This window comes from Carcharodon carcharias, chromosome 22 (genome assembly GCF_017639515.1).
Source record: "Carcharodon carcharias isolate sCarCar2 chromosome 22, sCarCar2.pri, whole genome shotgun sequence".
In the NCBI taxonomy this organism is placed as follows: domain Eukaryota; kingdom Metazoa; phylum Chordata; class Chondrichthyes; order Lamniformes; family Lamnidae; genus Carcharodon; species Carcharodon carcharias.
Genome location: NC_054488.1, coordinates 3,565,869 through 3,585,924, shown reverse-complemented (window position 1 = coordinate 3,585,924; position 20,056 = coordinate 3,565,869). Strand labels below are relative to the sequence as shown.

The window sequence follows — 20,056 nt, the reverse complement described above, 5'->3', positions numbered from 1 at the left end:
CGTAACAAAACCCACTGGGAAAACTCTGCACGATGCCTCTTTACAGCAATGTAACTTTTCCAATCATTAACTATCAACTTTTATAATTAAACTGAATACTTTGTGTCTTTTATTGTTTGTTTTCTCAAAAAAAAATTATTGACGGAATTGCTCAGATGTTAAAATGTTGTCGTTCTTCTCAGTTGAAGCAAGCACGCCTTTGGCAACATCTTCCTTGGTGATGACACAAAGTATTCATTTCTCAGCCGTGCCATCAGCCTCCCTGTGTCAATCTCCCTTTCTTGTACCTTTTTGGTGTCTCCTTTTACCATTCCTATGCTCTTGGAAGAGTTGGATCCTCTGCAGTCTCTTCCTTTTTGCCTTATTTTCTTTTCCACTTTCCCTCTGAACCAGTTGTATTCAGCCTGGTTCTTTATTGTATTATCCACCTGACATCTGTCGTATGAGGAGGTGATGGTGTAGCTGTATTGTCACTGGGCTGGTAATCCAGAGACCCAGGGTAATGGTCTGGGGACCTGGGTTTGTATCTCACCAGATGGTGGAATTTGAATTCAATAAAAAAAATCTGGAATTAAAAGTCTAATAATGACCATGAAACCATTGTCGATTGTCATAAAAACCCACCTGGGTCACTAATGTCCTTTAGGGAAGGAAATCTGTTGTCCTTACCTGGTCTGGCCTACATGTGACTGCAGACCCACAGCAATGTGGTTGACTCTCTAATGCTCTTTGAACAAGGGCAATTAGGGATGGGCAATAAATGCTGGCCCAGCCAGCGACACCCACATTCCATGAATGAATTTAAAAATATGCACCTTGTGTCTGCTTCATCTTAGTCTCTATCTCTTTCCTCATCCAGGGAGTTCTGATTTTGGTTGCCTAGCCTTTACCATTGTGAGAACAGACCTGAACCATGTCCTCCTTAAAGGCAGCCCATTCTATCATTGTGTTACCTGCAGATCTTTGATCCCAATTTACCTGGGACAGATCTGTTCTCACTCCAATGAAACTGACCCTCCGCCAATTTAGTATTTTTACTCTAGATTGTTCCTTATTCTTTCTTATAGCTAATCTAAACCTTATGATGCAATGATTACTGTTCCCTAAATAATCCCCCACTGACACTTGATCCACTTGGTCCACCTCATTCCCCAGAACCAGATCCAGCAATGCATCCTTCCTCAGTTGACCAGAAGCATTGAGCTGCCGGGTGTGATCTTTGTAGGGGGTGGAGAGGGCACGTAAAATAGGATGGATGCCTACCCATCACCTTCTTGAGCTCACATGCATAATATGGGGAGGGTAGTTGGATGCCAAAATCTGCAGCCTGCCCACCATATTTAAATAAATAATCAAGGGTCAATTGAGCCCGATAATATGGTGCCCATCCCATAATATGTTTGACATAGGCAGTCGGGCAGGAGTGGGCAGGAGTGGACAGGAGTGGGCAGGAGTGAACAAGGAGTGGGCAGGAGTGGGCAGGAGTGGACAAGGAGTGGACAAGGAGTGGGCAGGAGTGGGCAGGAGTGGGCAGGAGTGGACAGGAGTGTGCAGCCTCTTCCATTAAAACAAGTTCTTCAAAGGGCAGGAAGGAAGGAGGGACTTCTCTACCTTTGGGGTCAGCCCTTTGTGGATGAGGGGGTGTCAGCCCCACTAAGTTACAATACCTCCCCCCCATTTCTTCCCACCTGCCTGTTGCCTAAAACCCACCAACCTGACACAGCCCCAAACTCTCTCTGCCCAAGACCCCAGACTTACCTGTTTCCCGGGATCCATGAGCTACCTTCTGCTTCCCTGCTGCAGTTCCGGCACCGCTCACTAACAGAGCTGCCAGCTGATCAGATTGGCCGGTGGCTCCTGAGGACAGGGGAGACAGAAGCCGCCACACTGGCCCTGGTTACCCCGCGGGCAGTGCTTTATGTTGTGCGGTGAGCCAGCGTGGAGCAGGTCAACTCCACATCCAACCTTTCTTCCGGGGGCAGGAGGTGGAAAAATCGTTCGCCCTCCCCGTAATATTCTGCCTATTCCGTTAAACACACTTCAGAAATTCTTCTTCCTCTCTGCCCTTTACACTCTTATTATCTCGGTCTATATTAGGATAATTAAAGTCCCCCATTGTCACTTCTCTATCATTTCTGCTCTCCTCTCAGAACTGCAGCATGTACCAGGCCTCCAGGCTTTTCTCACACAATACTAAGCAGGGGGACCATGGGAAAGAGCATCAAACTACACAGGAACAAGCTCCAGAGATGCTGCCAGTTGTATTTCCAGCCTGTAGTGAGCTGTGTAGAAAGGAGGCCCATCTCAACCTCTTGTAGAGCACGGATAGCTGTCACCTACAATATCTGCTCTCAGCTTCACCTACTAAAGCAGAGTGGACTGGACAATCAATTGAGAAAATGTTCCTTTTATTGGAAGTTGAGGGGGTGAATGGTCTGATGTCAAAGGTAGAGTGGCACAGATGAAACTATTTCAGTGAGGAGCCTTGCAGTGGTTGCTGAAGAGTTCTCATCATGTAGCCTGCCTCTGAGCGAGAGCATCCTCACCAACAATCACACACAGCTCTTTAGAATAACAAAGTTGTCACAACAGAATTGTTGGTGAAGGAAGATCAAAATGCTGCGAATGCTACAAAATCTGAAATAAAATCAAAGTACTGGAAAAATTCAGCCGGTCTGGCAGTATCTGTGGAGAGAGAAACGGTTAATGTCCGTTGTTATAAGTCTCTATTTTGGGTTATATTAAGGTTTAAGGATGTAGCGTTTTGGTTTCAGTTTAACGTGAATTTGGGGTTATTTACTTTCGGTTTGGTTTAGCCTGGATGTGCTTACAAACAATGTGTTAAATTTTGACCTAGCTGAGAGGATTTAGAAGCAAAATAACCCGGAGGTTGCAATAGGGAAAATTGCTGAGTGTGGAGCTATGCTCTAAAAGGAAAGCTGGTGGGTTTTGGGGTTTTTTGGGGAAAACGAGTGGGAGAAGCTGACTTGGAGGCTGCAGATATCCAGTCTGTTGTAATTAACCAAAGAACTCAGTTCTGTGTGTTTAGCGAGGAACAGTTCTAGAGAATTAGGTTGGACCAAGCGGCTCTGTAAAGAGAGGAGAAGCCCAGCTATGGAATAGATGCCAAGGGAGTGTCTTTGTGTGTCTGCTGGCTCATGGCAGCAATGCCTATACTTGGACCAGGTGGTGGTATTGGTAGGAGTATACCATAGACCTGAGCTGTGACCTGTGCAGTCAGACACAGAGTATGAGTATGTTTAATAGTCTATCAAAGTGAAAGCTACAGTAAGAAGGTTAAACTGGGCTAAATCTGTTGGATTAAGGTAGAAGCTCCTATTGTTTAGAATAATTATCTTATTTGTTCAGTGGACCCATTCAGTCATTATTGCTTGTGTTTGTTTTGTTCAAGCTTGTATAGTAAAGATTCATTTTGTGTTCAATTCAATCTTCGAGTCTCGCCACTTATTTCCTTACCTTTGGATCTTGCACACATTATATTCTTTAAATGATAATGGTCTACGAAGCCAGATTCTAACAAGTATCATCAGGCTTGTCCAGTACTCTCATAGCTGGGATCATAAACCTCTTCAGAACTAAAGGGAGGTAGAAATATGATGGATTTTATGGTGTTGAAAGTAGGGAGGAGGAAATTGTACAAAAGGGGAGGTCTGGAGTAGGGTAGAGGGAGGGAGAGATTACAAAAATGTCATGGAACAAAAAGCAAAGGGAGTGGTAATGGTTGTAGCAAAGAAACAAAGTGTTATCTAGCATAGTTACTGTTAATGATACAGTGAAGCTCAATGCAAACTTGAGGAACATTACCTCAACTTCCAATTAGGCACTTTACAACTTTCTGGACTCAACATTGAGTTCAACAGCTTCACTCCATGAACCTCATTCTCCATTTTGAGTCATTTTCCCCCCCCAAGAGCCCATTTGTATCTTGTTTTTCATGCTTTTGCTTTCAGACTGAGCTGTCCATTATACCAGATCCTGGGTATCAGGAATTAATGTCATCAGGAAAGCTGAAGTGCTCAATTTCTTGAGGTTCGCTAAGTAATTTTTAATTTTCCATTAAAATTTTCAAGATTATGAAGGGAATTCAAAGTGATTTGTAGTAAATTATTGTCTATGGTGAAGGGATCAAGTCGAGGTGAAAGTACAACACTAAGAACATCTTAATAAAAGCAAAATACTGCGTTTGCTGTAAATCTGAAATAAAAACATAAAATACTGGAAAAACTCAGCAGGTCTGTCAGCATTTGGAGAGTGAGGAACAGAGTGAACATTTTGAGTCAGTCCAACTTCTCTTCAAAAGGAAGAAGAGTCATACAGACTCCAAACATTAACTCTGTTTCGTTCTCCACAGATGCTGACAGACCTGCTGAGTTTTTCCAGCATTTTCTGTTTTAATAACTAAGAATGTCTTGTTTGCTGACAGTTGTAAGATAGAAACTGGATGAAGAACTGTACTTGCAGCTGTTTTCACTCTTTGTATCTGTCTCTTCACAGTTACGGGAGGTCCAACATTTACAATAGGGAAATCGGTTTGGCTTCTCTGGGCACTGGTCTTCAACAACTCTGTCCCCATTGAAAATCCCAAAGGAACAACTAGCAAAATCATGGTCTTAATCTGGGCCTTTTTTGCTGTCATCTTCCTGGCAAGTTACACAGCAAATCTGGCAGCATTTATGATTCAAGAGCAGTTCATTGACACTGTCTCAGGTCTCAGTGACAAAAAGGTAAGGCAGAAATCCAACAACACTGAATATAGAATCCACATCATTGGTGCTGAATCTAGAACTGATGCCACTGCAACTGAATCCAGCTTAACAGCATCTAAAACTGATCCCATCAGCTGTAAATTCAGAACCCATGCCTGTTGACATTGAAACAACTCTTCCATCAATCTCAAAATCATCACCTCCTCCTCCTTCATCCCCATCTCCTTCACTTTCTCAGTCTCCTCCTTCCCCAACTCCCAATCCTCCACTACCTCGCTGGAAAGTTGAGTGAAAACCACCCCAGATGGTAATTGAGCTATGAGACTGTTTTGTCCACTTGCTTGACCAGGTCCATAATGTTCATTTCTTATGGTTCTTAGTGAATCATTAAGTTCCACTCAGGTTATCACAGCTTTGGCACATGATCGTCTGTTGTGTTTAGTTCTAATTTTACGACCCTGGGTTTGAAAGTGTGATCATTTTCACAGAAAAAAGTTGCAGCTATTTGTAGGTTTTGTTTTACTTCAGAAAGTCTCTTTTGGCATGCTGGTATAAAAATTTGGTCAAGTTTTAAAATTCTGTCAGCTTATATCAAAGCTGTATTCTTGCAGTATGGCCAATGGTGGGAGATGGGGTGGTTGAGGGTCATCTGATGTCATGTCTGGGGAGTCAATTCCTGCAGTAAGGAGGGATGGTATCCTAGAAGGTTCCTCAAATGAGGCCAGGTGGGTAAAATGTTAAAACAAAAAGGGGGCAATCGCTTTGCTGGGAGCATACTATAAACCCCCAAACTGTCAGGGAGAGATAGAACGGCAGACATGAGGCAAATCTCAGAGAAGTGTAAAAATAATAAGGTAATAATAGTAGGGGATTTCAACTTCCCCAATATTAACTGGGATAGACAAAGTGTGAATGGCTTAGAGGGGGCAGAGTTCTTAAAACGTATCCAGGAGAGCTTTTTAAGCCAGCACGTAGAAAGTCCTACAAGAGAAGGGGTGGTGCTGAACCTAGTTTTAGGGAACGAAGCCGGGCAAGTGGTAGAAGTGCCAGTGGGGGAGCATTTCGGTGATATTGACCATAATTAATAAGATTTAAGGTAGCTATGAGAAAGGACAAAGATGGACTGGAAATAAAGGTTCTGAATTGGGGGAAGGCGAATTTCAATATGATAAGACAGGATCTGGCCAAAGTGGATGGGGAGCAACTACTTGTAGGAAAATCTACATCAGAGCAGTGGGAGTCATTCAAAAAGGAAATAGTGAGAGGTCAGGGCCTACATGTTCCCATAAAGGTGAAGGATGGGACCAACAAGTCCAGAGAACCCTGGATATCAAGGAATGATCAAGATTGGATGAGGAAAGAAAGGGAAGCTTATGGTAAATGGTAAGAGCTCAAAACAGCAGAAGTTCTAGAGGAGTATAGAAAGTGTAGGGGGGAACTTAAAAAAGAAATTAGGACAGTGAAGAGGGGGCATGAAAAAACATTGGTGTGTAAAATAAAGCAAAATTCAAAGGCATTTTATAAGTATATTAGGGGCAAGAGGAAAGAGTAGGGCCCATTAGGGACCAAAGTGGTTATCTGTGTAGGGGTTCGAAAGACATAGGTGAGGTTTTATATGAGTACTTTGCATCTGTATTCACTATGGAGAAGGACAATGTAGGTATAGAAATCAGGGAGGGGGACTGTGATATACTTGAACAAGTTAGCATTGAGAGGAAGGAGGTATTAATGGTTTTAGCGGGCTTAAAAGTGGAAAATCCCCAGGCCCAGATGAGATGTATCCCAGGATGCTGTGAGAGGCAAGGGAGGAAATCGCAGGGATCCGACACTAATTTTGAAATCCTCTCTGGCCACAGGAGAGGTGCCAGAGGACTGGAGGACAGCTAATGTAATACCATTATTCAAGAAGGGTGGCAGGGATAAACCAGATAATTACAGGTCAGTGAGTTTAACATCAGTGTTAGGGAAACTTCTGGAAAAAATTCTGAGAGACAGAATTAATGTCCACTTGGAGAGGCAGTCAGCATGGCTTTGTCAGGGAGAGATCATGTCTAACAAATGTGATTGAATTTTTCGTGGAGGTGACTAGGTGTGTAGATGAGGGTAGTGCAGTTGATGTAGTTTATATGGACTTCAGTAAGGCTTTGGACAAGGTCTCACATGGTAGAATGGTCAAGGTGCTAAGAGCTCATGGGATCCAGGGCAATTTGGCAAATTGGATTCAAAATTGGCTTAGTGGCAGGAGGCAGAGGGTGTTGGTCAAAGGTTGTTTCTGTGATTAGAAGCCTGTCTCCAGTGGCATACTGCAGGGTGGTCAGATGGGCAGAACAGTGGCAAATGGAATTTAATCCTGAAGAGTGTGAGATGATGCAATTTGGGAGGACTAACAAGGCAGGGGTGTACACAATGAATGGTAGGACCCTAGGAAGTTCAGAGGATCAGAGGGATCTTGGTAATAATGTCCATAGATCCTTGAAGGCAGCAGCACAGGTAGATAAGGTGGATAAGAAGGCAAATAGGATACTTGTGTTTATTAGCCGAGGCATAGAATACAGGAGCAGGGAAGTTATGATGGAACTGTATAAAGTGTTAGGCCACATCTGGAGTACTGTGTGCAGTTCTGGTCACCACATCATTAGAAGGATGTGATTGCACCGGAGAGGGTGCGGAGGAGATTCACCAGGATGTTGCCTGGGCTGGAGCGCTTCAGCTATGAAGAGAGACTAGAAAGGCTGGGGTTGTTTTCCTTAGAGCAGAGAAAGCTGAAGGGGGACCTGATTCAGGTATTCAGAATTATGAGGGGCATAGATAGTGGAGGGGTCAATAACCAGGGGTCATAGAATTAAGGTAAGGAGCAGGAAGTATAGGGGGGATTTGAGGAAAACTTTATTTCACCCAGAGGTTGGGGTATCTGGAACTCACTGCCTGAAAGGGTGGTAGAGCCGGGAGTCCTCACAACATTTAAAAGTATCTAGATGAACACTCGAATTGCCATAGTATACAAGGCTACGGGACAACTGCTGGAAAATGGGATTAGGATAGTTAGTAGCTAACTCCGGCACCATCTTGTTTAGGTGAGTCACAGTGTCTGTTAGAATCTTAGCCAATGCTCCAAAAATGAGGCTTGGCATCTTGGTGTCATTTGAACCTAACATGTACATGTTAGAAAGGGCCCCACTTGTTTTGGTTGGGTATAATGGACATCCTGGAAAGTTAAGGGTTAAGAATCAAACGTGTGTCTTGTAGCAATAGGCTTTCCAAGATCAGTATATCTTTCCTGAGCTTAGTGCCCAGTCCTGAACTCAGTACACTGGGTGGAGCCACAATGGTCTGAGAGATTCTGATCAGGCAACAAGGACACTATGCTAACCATCAACCTCCTTCAGTTTATGATTCACAACAACACATTGCGAGCAATATTCAATGATATTTTGTTGCTTTGTGTAGCCAGTTTTATCAATGCACCTCACTTGTTTTCTGTTTTTATTGTTATATGTGAAAAATGCTTGTGTAAGGATACAAGTGACAATAAGTACATCATCCACGAGAGGTTGAAATATAGCTTTAGTGGCTAATATAATAAACACAAGTTGAAGAATCCGTTAACAAGAGAACAGTTAATAAAACCTGCTCTTCAAAAAGGTTCAGAATAGTTACATCAGGAAGCCTTGTTGGAAGGAAGTAGCTTTGGAGTAAAGAACTGCAATTATTTACATGAAAACACAGTCTTCAAAGGGTTCAAGAACAGATACATCATGAGGTCTTATCTGTAACACGTCTCTTTGATGTAGCAAATATAACGGAGTTTGGCTTTCAAGGGGTCTTGAGAGAGATTGAAAGATGCAGAAATGGAAAAGCTTCTCCCTCTGTTCCAGTTAGACTCATCACTGTGCTGCATATCGACAAAGTCTATTGCACATACTCCACCATCACAAACATGTAATTATGATATTACAAATTTTAAGGTCAACTGTTTTAAAGGTTCAATTCTATTTTCAAACCTTTATATTGAGTTTAAAGCCTTTTTCAAAATGGAAATATGGCACCTTTGATCAAACCTTGTCAGACTCAGTTATCTCTAGAGCTGACTACGAAGAGCCATTAAAATGCAAAATTCCTCCTGGGATGTCCATTGTATCCTCTAAAAGGTGTGGAAACCCCTGCCATTCTGAGGGATCAGGAGACAGGAAGGGACTTCAAAGGACCTCGATGTAATTAGCTTATTCCCCTGGTGGAACAAATCTTCATCAAAATTAACAGAGCAGCCATTTTGTTTTGGTTGTGATAAAGACAATCTGTGAAAGCCATGTGATAGACAACATCAGAAAGTGGGTTTCTTAGTCAGAGGAGGACAAAGAGGAAGGCATTAAAAAAATCAACTGCTGTCTTGCTAAAAGAATCCAGGCAATCTGCAGGTGTCATAACCACAGAATTAGTGAGGAACAGGAAACCTTTTCTCTCTCGCAAAAACTTTCTGAGTCCACCTGAAAAGGCAAACCTCTCAACATTCAATTATAGAAGCCATCGCAGCTGCTAAACCAAACCTCAAGTTTTAACCTCTTCACTTCAGACAGAAGGAATTCAAGTAATGGGCCCACAATGATATCTCAGAGACTGATTTGAAATCTCATCTTTAAGTACCTTTTTTCCATTATCTGCATTTTAATCTTTGTATCTGTATATTCAGTAATAATGTCATCACTTTTCCTTAAATAGTTCACAGCGGTGTTTTTGTAATAAACTAATATGTTTATCCTGTTTAAGACTAAAGCTTTGATGCTGGTTATTTTTAAATTAAATCATTTGCAAAATAAAAGGGGGCTATCTGTGTGCACACACACAAATTCTTAGCTCCTGGATCACTTTGAGGATACGTGGTTCTGACACTGTGCACAAGAATCTTGTGCTTACTTGAAACCGTTAACTCTGGCAAAGATCAGCACATGCAGCAGCCTGGAAGGTACCTTGCAGCTCTTGCTCTATGTTAAATACTGAAACAATGGAAGAGGATTCATTGATAAAACTGGCCACAGACAACAAAACATTGCAGGGAATATTGCTCGCAATATGTTGTTGTGATTCATGGAAGGAGGTTGACTGGTAACATGATGTCCTTTTTACCTGTTCAAAATCAGAATCTGCCAGATCCTGGCACCTGTAGATCTGGGCACTGTACACAGGAAGAATAAACTGGCCTTGGATGGGGTGCAGTTTCACCATAATGACACGGGGACTTAGTGGATTAAATTATGAAGGGCTTTTGTATAGAGTTGACTCACATTCCCTTGTGTACAGAAGATTAAGGGATGATCTGATTTGATGGTTTTAAAATGATTTAAAAGCATAAAGTCCCTAATGCCTGTTGTGCCTTTCAATAAGGTTATGACTGATCTTCTCCACTTTCCAACCCTATCCCCATGTCCCTTGATTCCCTTAGACTCCAAAACTCTATCAATCTCAGCCTTAAAAACATTCAATGACTGAGCAATGCCTTCTGGAGTAGAAAATTCCAAAGATTCACAACCCTCATCTCAGTCTTAAATGATCAACCCCTTATCCTAACACTGCCCCCTAGTTCAGCTAGGGGGAAACAGCCACTCAGCATTTACCCTGTCCAGCTCACTCAAAACCTTATACATTTCTCAGCTCAGAGTATAGGCTCAATCCACTCTGTCATCATAGGACAGCCCTCTCGCACCTAGTGAACGTTCACTGTACCACCTTCAAGGCAAGTACATCTTTAAATATGGAGACCAAAACTGCCCACAGCACTCAAAGTGTAATCTTTACCAAAACCCTGTACAATTATAGAAAAACTTGCTCGCTCTACTACTCCACTCTCCTTGCAATAAAGACCAGCATACCATATACCTTCCTAATTGCTTGCTGTACCTGCACGCTAACTTTGTGTTTCTTTTACAAGGATACCCAAGTCCCTCTGAATACCAACAATTAAAAGTTGCTCACCATTTTAAAAATATTCTGCCTTTTTTCAAACCAAGGTTAATAATCTCACACTTTCCCACATCATACTCCATATGTCACCACGTTGTTCACTCAATCTGTCTATAACTCTTTGCAGCCACTTTGTGTCCTCCTCACGACTCAGTGTGTATGGGTTGTATGGTCAGCAAACCTGGATACATACCCCTCAGTCATTAATAGGGAAGCCTCAGCCCTGAGTCTTGCAGCACCCTTCCAGTCACAGCCTGCCAACTTTAAAATGCCCTGTTTATCCCCACTTCCTGCCCATTAACCAATCCTCTATCCATTTTAACATATTATTTCCAAAACAATGAGCCCTTACCTTGCAAATGAATCTTTTACATAGCATCTTATCAAAAGCCATTGCAATAGGGAAATCTGGAACTCGTTCCCCCAAATAGCTGTTAATGCAGGGGGGCAATTGCAGCTTTCAAGACTGAGACAGGTAGGTGTTTATTAAGCAAGGATATCAAAATAATGGATCAAGGGCAGATGAATAGCGTAGAGGTGCAGATTAACTATAACCTAACTGAATGGCAGAACAAACTTGAGGTACTGAACGGTCTCCTCCTTCCTTAATATTCTGATGACTTTATAATAGTGTCATAGATAATTAAGGGTATGGAAAAAGTTGATCTAAAATACTATTTTCAATTAAATAATGGCAAAAGGACAAGGGGGCATAGGTTCAAATTAGTAAATAGTAACTTTAGGACTGATACAAGGAAACCCTATTTCAGGCAGAGTGAGCCATACTTGGAGTAGGCTTTGGGCAGAATGGTGGAAGTGTTTGGGGATGCAGCAGTGGCAGAGCCTTAGGTTGTTAGGGGGAGTCTCGAGAAATCTTGGGGTGTTGAAGAGAGTCTTGGGGTGTTTGTGGTGGGTGACCTTGGTGGGCCAAATGGATCCCCTCATCTGTAAATACTATGTTTACCATCACCCAGTTTGAACTATGAATTCCAAAGATGGTGGCTATAACTCTTTGTCAATCAGTGTGAAGTGGGTTTTTGGAGAGAGCCTTTTTTAATCATTCGTGGGATGTGGGTGTCGCTGGCTGGGCCAGCATTTATTGCCCGTCCCTAATTGTCCTTGAGAAGGTAGTGGTTATTGAAAATCTTGATGTTGTTCTTCCCTCTCATCTCAGGTTGTTAACAGGAAGGTGAAAAAAGAGTGAGATGAGTCTCGGGGATTTGTTCATAGGTGACGTTCTAATTATGTTTTGTTGTGATCAGTTTCAGAAGCCCCAGGACCACTATCCGCCATTCCGATTCGGTACAGTTCCCAATGGAAGCACTGAACGCAATATCAAGAACAACTATCCAGACATGCACTCCCACATGACCAAATATAATCAACGTTCTGTGGCAGACGCTCTTGCCAGTTTAAAATCAGGGTAAGCTGTAGGATCTCATCAGTATAGAATCACCGAAGGAGAACATTCAGCCCACTGAGTCCATGCTTGTTCTCTGTGAGAGCAAATCAGCCAATCCCAATTCCCCCATCCTTTCCCCATAGACATGCAATTATTTTTTCTTCAAGTGCTTATCCAATTTCCTATTGAAAACCATGATTGAATCTGTCTCCACAACACTCTCAGGCAGCGCGTTCTAGGCCCTAATCACTTGCTGTTTAAAAAACAGTTTTCCTCATGTCACCGGTGCTTCTTTTGCCAATCACCTTAAATTGGTGTCCTCTGGTTCTCAACCCTTCCATCAATAGGAACAGTTTCTCCCTATCTACTCTGTCTAGATTGATTTCATGATTTTAAACACCTTTATCAAAACTCCTCTCAACATTCTCTTCTATAAGGACAATAACCTCAGCTTCTCAAATCTATGCACATAACTAAAGCCCCTCATCCCTGGAACCATCCTACTAAACCTTTTCTGTATCCTCTCTAAATCAGTTTAAGATTATCAGTCAGGCTGCCAAAGTGGCTCACTTACACTTGCTAAAGTCACATAAATTCATAGGCAGGGGCCTGTCCTCTGCAGGCAAAAGGAATATGTCCTTTTTAGAATTAAACAAAAGTGTGGGGAGGCATAGATCCCTAGTGCATTCTCCCTGCAATGCCTCAACCAATCAGAGTCGACTTGCCAGCCAATCTCACGCAGTCTAAATTGTTTCTTTTATTCATTCATGGAATGTTTGCATCGCTGGCTGGGCCAGCATTAATTGCCCATCCCTAATTGCCCTTGTTCAGAGGGCATTTAAGAGTCAACCACATTGCTGTGGGTGTGGATCACATGTAGGCCAGACCAGGTAAAGACAGCAGATTTCCTTCCCTTAAGGGGAAGGGGAAGGACATGAGTGAACCAGACGGTTTTTTATAATGATCAACAATGGTTTAAGGTCTTCATTAGACTTTTAATTCCAGATTTTTATTGAATTCAAATTCCACCATCTCTCTGTGGTGGGATTCGAACCCTGGTCCCCAGAGTATTACCCTGGGTCTCTGGGTGACTAGTCGCTCCCTTTGGAAATTTGGCATTCTTGCAACTGTCTCGATGAGTGCAACGTATCTTTTTTCAACAATATCTGTGAATTTATAGATGATACAAAGATCTGTGTGAGCCTTAGGACTGTATAAAATACTCAACTCCTTCAGGCTGATCTCAATATGTTGCGGAATTGGTTTCGTGACTGGCAAATAATATTTAATTTGGAAAATTGCAGTTTTATGCATGTGGGCTGGAAAATGCTAAACATGCACTTCAGGGGAAAGCATCAAAGACACTGAGAAAGAAAGGGATCTGAGTATTCCAGGTCATACATCTCTAAAGGTGTGTGAGCATTACGGTGAAGCAATAGCTGGTCTAAATAGAATGGTGGGGTGTTTTCATAGGATAATTGATTATTTGTGCTATTTTGTCCTTGAACAAGACCTTGGCCAGGCTTCTTTTGAGAGACTGGCCCTAATATGATGGGACAAGTTTGGTAAGCGATTGTAGGGGTGTGGGAAGAGATTTGGCGCAGGTCTTTCCTTCAAACTCTGGGATTGCAAACTCTGACCATGTGGGGGAGTTGAGAGAGTCTGATGGGTGGAAGTAGCTGAGGGGAATCTGGGGGAAAGCACTCCTGCTCCTCTGGTTAAAGGATCCATTGAGGTGATTAATGGAGATGATAGGATCAATAGAAACTATTTCCTCTAGTGGAGGAATTCAAAAGAAGGGAACAGAACCTTAAATTTAGGCCAAGGCCATTCAGAGGTGATATCAGGAAGCACTTCTTCACACAAAGGGTAATGGAAATCTGAAACTTGCTCCCACAAAAAAGTGTTGAGGTTGAAAGTCGACTGGCATAAATAGATTTTTGTTGAGTAAGGATATTAAGGGCTACAGAGCAAGACATGGTTAATTAGACCGTGCATGATCTAATTGAGTGGCGGAACAGAATTGAAGGGCTGAATGGCCTCCTCCTGCTCCAATGTTTCCAGTTGATGTATTTTCCCTCTTGCAGGAAGCTTGATGCCTTTATTTATGATGCAGCTGTTCTCAATTACATGGCTGGGAAGGATGAGGGCTGTAAGCTCGTTACCATTGGAAGTGGCAAAGTGTTTGCAACAACTGGCTATGGGATAGCTCTACAGAAGAACTCCAAGTGGAAGAGAGCCATTGACCTGGCCCTGTTACAGTTCCTGGGTGATGGTAAGTTAGGCTTTAAATCTACATTTTCATGGCAAGGAAGAGGAGATGAACTTTGAATTTTTGCATTTTCACCCTAATTTAGTCAGGAGCAAAGCACAGACTGCAGTCAATCCAAAAATCAAACCATAATGTCACTAGAAACATCCCAATGAAGGTACAGTACAAAGCTGTAATTAGTCCAAAATAGATGTTAAGCCAAATAAGGGTATAGTGGACTACCTCAACCAGTTTAACCCCACTCTCTCCAAACTCAACATGACAGCCAATCTAATCCTACACCCCTGCTATATTTTAATACCCTTTAAGGCCATTCGCTAAGGTAACCCATACGAGACTCATGACCAAGGTCACAAGTTAGAGGACAAGTAACAGAACGGATAACAAGCAGACCACAGAAAAGAAAACAGAAAATAGGGGTTAAAGGTTAAAGGTAGTTACTCAAACTGGGAAGTGATGTTCCACAGGGATCAGTGCTGAGATTGTTGCTTTCAATATTCACATGAATGATTTGGACTCAGGAATTAGAAGTAAAGTTTCAAAATTTGGGGATGACACCAAATTGTAGGATATAGTTAAATGAGAGGACACATTACAGGAAGATATTAATAAACTTATAGAATAGGTGTGGAATTAATAATTGAAGTTCAATATAGATAAGGTGGTGCATTAGAGTTGGAAGATTAAGGAGGCCACACACTCCACAGAATTTAAGAACTGGATTTAAACAGGTGTGATCCAGATGTGGAAGACATGCCCCCATTTTCAGCAGATCAATTTTGCTGGCAGGGAGAAGGGAGTGGGGTGTTACTCACACAGGCTGGAGACCCAACTCAACAGGGCCACTTGAACTTAGTGCTGAGTTCAAATTTTGGTTGGTCCAATGGCATTAGTGTGGGAGTCACGAACTGATGGAATAGATGTAAACACTCTTGAAGGGCAGATAAGGTCTGTTTAAGTGTCATGATCTTTTTAAAACCCTTGAATTTTATATTTGGAACAAAGAGCTGTCAGTGAAAATTAAACAAACACCATCGGCTGGACTGCTTTGAACTTCAGGCCACCTGGTGTAGATTAGAAAAACACATTACCATCTGTCCATGTGGTTTTAATAGAGTTATTTGTTGACATTTCTCTAGAGCTAGTATTATGTCATTATGAATGCTTATCCAAAACAGCTACAATCAACTCAGCAGGGGTTTCTGAGTTCACTGTTTGATTGACGGTTTAAAGAGGCTACTAAAGGATTAGCTGGCTGATGTGGGATCTGAATAGAGGTTTGTTTGTTTTTATAAGAGATTGAATACTTGAGATTTAAAAGCTTTGAATGAGTTCCATGAATCAGAGTTTGTTTCCTTATCAAGTATGTATGAGTGAGAGCTGTATTAGATTGTTTGAAGTTTATTTTTCTCTTCATCACATGGCTCCTGAGGTCTGTCCATGGTGGATACTGGATGTGGCTAAGGAGGTGGCATGGCGGCATGAGGGGACACGGGGTGGGTAGAGAGCATGAATAGGCATGAAGAGGGCATAGGAGTATGATGGGGCATGGGGAATGGACAGTGGCATGAGTTTGCCTGGACTTCATGGGGGATGGGGTGAGGGAGTGTGAGGGGTAGGGGCTAATGGGCATAACAGCTTCTAAAATTGCAATAAAGTCGCAGAGAACCGAGGCAGGCCTTCTAACCATCTGTTCTCGTGCCCCCACCCCCCACCCCCATGGCTGCCTGCTTCCGAGGTTGATGGGCCTGACTCAATCCCACCCCCATCTTCCTGAAGCAAAAATTGGGTCTAATAGGGTTCTTTAAACAGAGGTGGGTCCACCGAGCCAGGAAATTTTCCAACTTGAGCTACCAGCCTCACAGCAAAAATCCAGCCCCAAAGTGTCAAAATGATGATAGAGAAACAGAGGGGCCTGTGAGTAAAGATACACAAATTACTGAAAGCAGTAAATTAGATGAATAAGGGCATAAAAAAGGTAAACAAATCACTGGGATTCATTTCTAGAGTGATTTAATTGAAAAGCAGAGAAATTATGTTAAGCATGTATTGAATCTTGGTGTGAACAGTTCCTGTCTCCATATCATAAAATGGATAGAGGCACAGCAGAAGGTGCAAAAAGATTTACCAGAATTATGTCAAAACAGAGAGGTCATACCTGGCAGCAACAATCAATAGACTGTGGTTTTGTCCTCTAGAAAAGAGAATGTTGAGTGGAAATCTGATAGAGGCCTTTAAGATTATGACAAGGGTTGAAAGGGTAGACATAGAAGAGATATGTTCACTTACAAGGTGTTCAAAACTACAGTCCAATAATATACAATAGTCACTAATAAATCCAATAGGGAATACAGAAGGAATGTGGTTAGAATGTTTTTTTTTATTCATCCATGGGATGTGGTCTTAACTGGCTGGGCCAGCATTTATTGCCCATCACTAATTGCCCTTGAGATGGTGGTGGTGAGCTGCCTTCTTGAACCACTGCAGTCCATGTGGTGTAGGTACACCTCAGTGCTGTTAGGAAGGGAGTTCCAGGATTTGACCCAGTGACAGTGAAGGAACGGCGATATATTTCCAAGTCAGGATGGGGAGTGATGTGGAGGGGAACTTCCAGGTGGTGGTGTTCCCACGTACCTGCTGCCCTTGTCTTTCCAGAGGGTAGAGGTCATGGGTTTGGAAGGTGCTGTTGAAGGAGCCTTGGTGAGTTCCTGCAATGCATCTTGTAGATGGTACACACTGCTGCTAATGTGTGTCCGTGGTGGAAGAAGTGAATGTTTGGGGATGTGGTGTCAATCAAGTGGGCTGCTTTGTCTTGGATGGTGTCCAGCTTCTTGAGTGTTGTGGGAGCTGCACTCATCCAGGCAAGTGGGGAGTATTCCATCACACTCCTGACTTGTGCCTTGTAGGATTTGGGGAGTCAGGAGGTGAGTTACTTGTCGCATGATTGTTAGCCTCTGACCTGCTCTTGTAGCCACAGTATTTATATGGCTAGTCCAGTTCAGTTTCTGATCAATGGTAACCCCCAGGATGTTGATAGTGGGAGATTCAGTGATGGTAATGCCATTGAACATCAAGGGGTGATGGTTAGATTCTCTCTTATTGGAGATGGTTATTGCCTGACACTTGTGTGGTGCGAATGTTACTTGCCACTTGTCAGCCCAAGCCTGGATATGGTCCAGTTCTTGCTGCATTTGGACACAGGCTGCTTCAGTACCTGAGGAGTCACGAATGGTGCTGAACATTGTGCAGTCATCAATGAACATCCCCACTTCTGACCTTATGATGGAAGGAAGGTCATTGATGAAGCAGCTGAAGATGGTTGGGCCTAGGACACTACCCTGAGGAACTCCTGCAGTGATGTCCTGGAGCTGAGATGACTGACCTCTAACATCCACAACCATCTTCCTTTGTGCAAGGTATGATTCCAACCAACAGAGAGTTTTCCCCGTTTCCCATTGACTCCAGTTTTGCCAAGGCTCCTTGATGCCACACTCAGTCAAATGCTGCCTTGATGTCAAGGGCAGTCACTCTCACCTCACCTAGGGAGTTCAGCTCTTTTGTCCATGTTTGAGCCAAGGCTGTAATGAGGTCAGGAGCTGAGTGGCCCTGGCAGAACCCAAACTGGGTGTCAGTGAGCAGGTTATTGCTAAGCAAGTGCCGCTTGATAGCACTGTTGATAACCCCTTCCATTACTTTACTGATGATCGAGAGTAGACTGATGGGGCGGTAATTGGCTGGGTTGGATTTGCCCTGCTTTTTGTGTACAGGACATGTGGGACTCGCTACTACAGGGAGTGGTTGAGGTGATTAGCATTGAGACATTTAAGGGGATGGTAGATAAATACATGTGGAGGAAAGGAACAGAAGGTTATATTGATGGAGTGAGATTAATACAGATGGAAGGAGACTTGTATGATGTATAAAAACCTTATGGTCCTGTAGGGCGTAAGAATCTGTTTGTGTGCTATAAATATTGTGAAAACCCACCCAGTCTAATCCCACTGTCCCCCTCACTCCCCTTACCCTTTAATATCCCACCCAGTCTAATCAATAAACATTTTCCTCTATTCCTTTTCCTATAGGAGACACACACAAACTCCACACGGTCTGGCTGACCGGAATCTGTGAGAATGAGAAGAACGAGGCGATGAGTAGCAAACTGGACATTGATAACATGGCCGGTGTGTTCTACATGCTCCTGGTGGCCATGGGCCTCAGTCTGCTGGTCTTCGCCTGGGAGCATTTGGTGTACTGGAAGCTGAGACATCATGTAAAGAAATCCAGCAAGACAGATTTTCTGCTGGCAATCAGTAGGGTAAGATACATAGGACAGGGTGGTTAAGGGAAACTGGGCAGAGTGGGTACAAAGCATTTGACAGTGGGGGTAAGGGGCAGGTGCAGAATGCAAATAGATAAGACATACAATTAACGGGAGGAGGGGGTCACTGCATGTGGACTCACACTAACCAGTCTCCCAGAGTGTCACTGCTCCACTCAATCTTGAACCATTCAGCAGATTGCTGGAATGATTCTGAAGCTGATGTGGTCAATGTAACCCTGAGGTCCACTGTCGAAAAGTTTACTCTGATCACCTAGCGATGTCTCTTGTAAATCAGTTTAACTCTAATATCCTTCCCCAATGCAGACTCTTGTGAATAACCACTCACCAGAAACTTGCAGTCTTGCATTCAACTCGATCCCCAGGTGCCACCATCTCACATTCCTGAGAACTTCCAGTTCCATTGTTATGTCAGAAATTGGTATTCTGTGAGACCTTATCAAATATTTTTAAAAACCAGCCACATATTTGCTACTATTCTGGGCTTTTCTTTAAAGAACACTGTAAGGTTAGTCAAGTACAGCCTGTCCTTTGGAAATTTGTGATTATTAGCTCAAACTGTTCATAATTTTCTAATTGGCCAGCAATTTGATCCTGTATTAAATTCTAGGAATCCAATTTACAAAACAGAAAGAACATCCAGTAAAACTTGGTAATAGTTGGTATTGGACCAAACTGGGATTCCATTTTAAGGTCCACAAGAGCAGTTTGGACCAGTACCAGCCATTGCCAAGTTTTTACTGGTTTTTCTTTTGGAAGGAAAGGCTAGTTCCTCACCCACCCCCAGAACAGGACTTTAATACAATACCACGCAGCCCAAATACAGGCCAACCCTCTATCAGGAGGCTCCACAACAGGATGTCTCCAAATGCAGGACCACCCCTTCCCAATAAAGGATCCTCAAACACAGGATGCCCCAGTGCAAGAGCACCCCTAATGATGAATACTTCAATCACAGGACCACCCCCTCAACTATGGCGCCATCCCAATGAGAGGCCTCCACACTGCAAGACCTCCCCAAGTTTAGGAGCCCCCTCCCTCCATTCCTGCAGGAGCTGGAATAACAAAGCAGGAAGTGGAGTGCAGATGTAAAGCTAGGTCCTAAAGCCTGCCTCATGACTTCTTTGCTTTATTCTGAGGAGGGCATTGTTCTGAGGCCCCAGAATGTCAGGGGATCTGTCAGTAATGTTGAATTCACTGCCTTTGAGTAGTGAAGAGAGTTTGAGGGACTATGATACCTCATACACAAAGTTATATCCCAGGAACATTGGAATAGGAGTAGGCCATTCAGCTCATTGAGCCTGCTCCATTATTCAGTTTGATCATGGCTGATCATCTCCCTCAATGCCACTTTCCCCCGC

At 43.0% G+C, this 20,056-nt stretch overlaps 1 protein-coding gene across 1 annotated transcript in view; it reads left to right on the top strand.

Moving 5' to 3' along the window:
• Positions 1-20,056, top strand: part of LOC121293946 (glutamate receptor ionotropic, NMDA 2C-like) — a 143,109-nt gene that overhangs the window by 114,255 nt on the left and 8,798 nt on the right. Inside the window, exons 8-11 of the mRNA XM_041217425.1 lie at positions 4,516-4,745; positions 11,945-12,105; positions 14,172-14,359; positions 18,439-18,671. Coding sequence (XP_041073359.1) covers positions 4,516-4,745; positions 11,945-12,105; positions 14,172-14,359; positions 18,439-18,671 — 812 coding nt within the window. The remainder of the gene's footprint in view (positions 1-4,515; positions 4,746-11,944; positions 12,106-14,171; positions 14,360-18,438; positions 18,672-20,056) is intronic.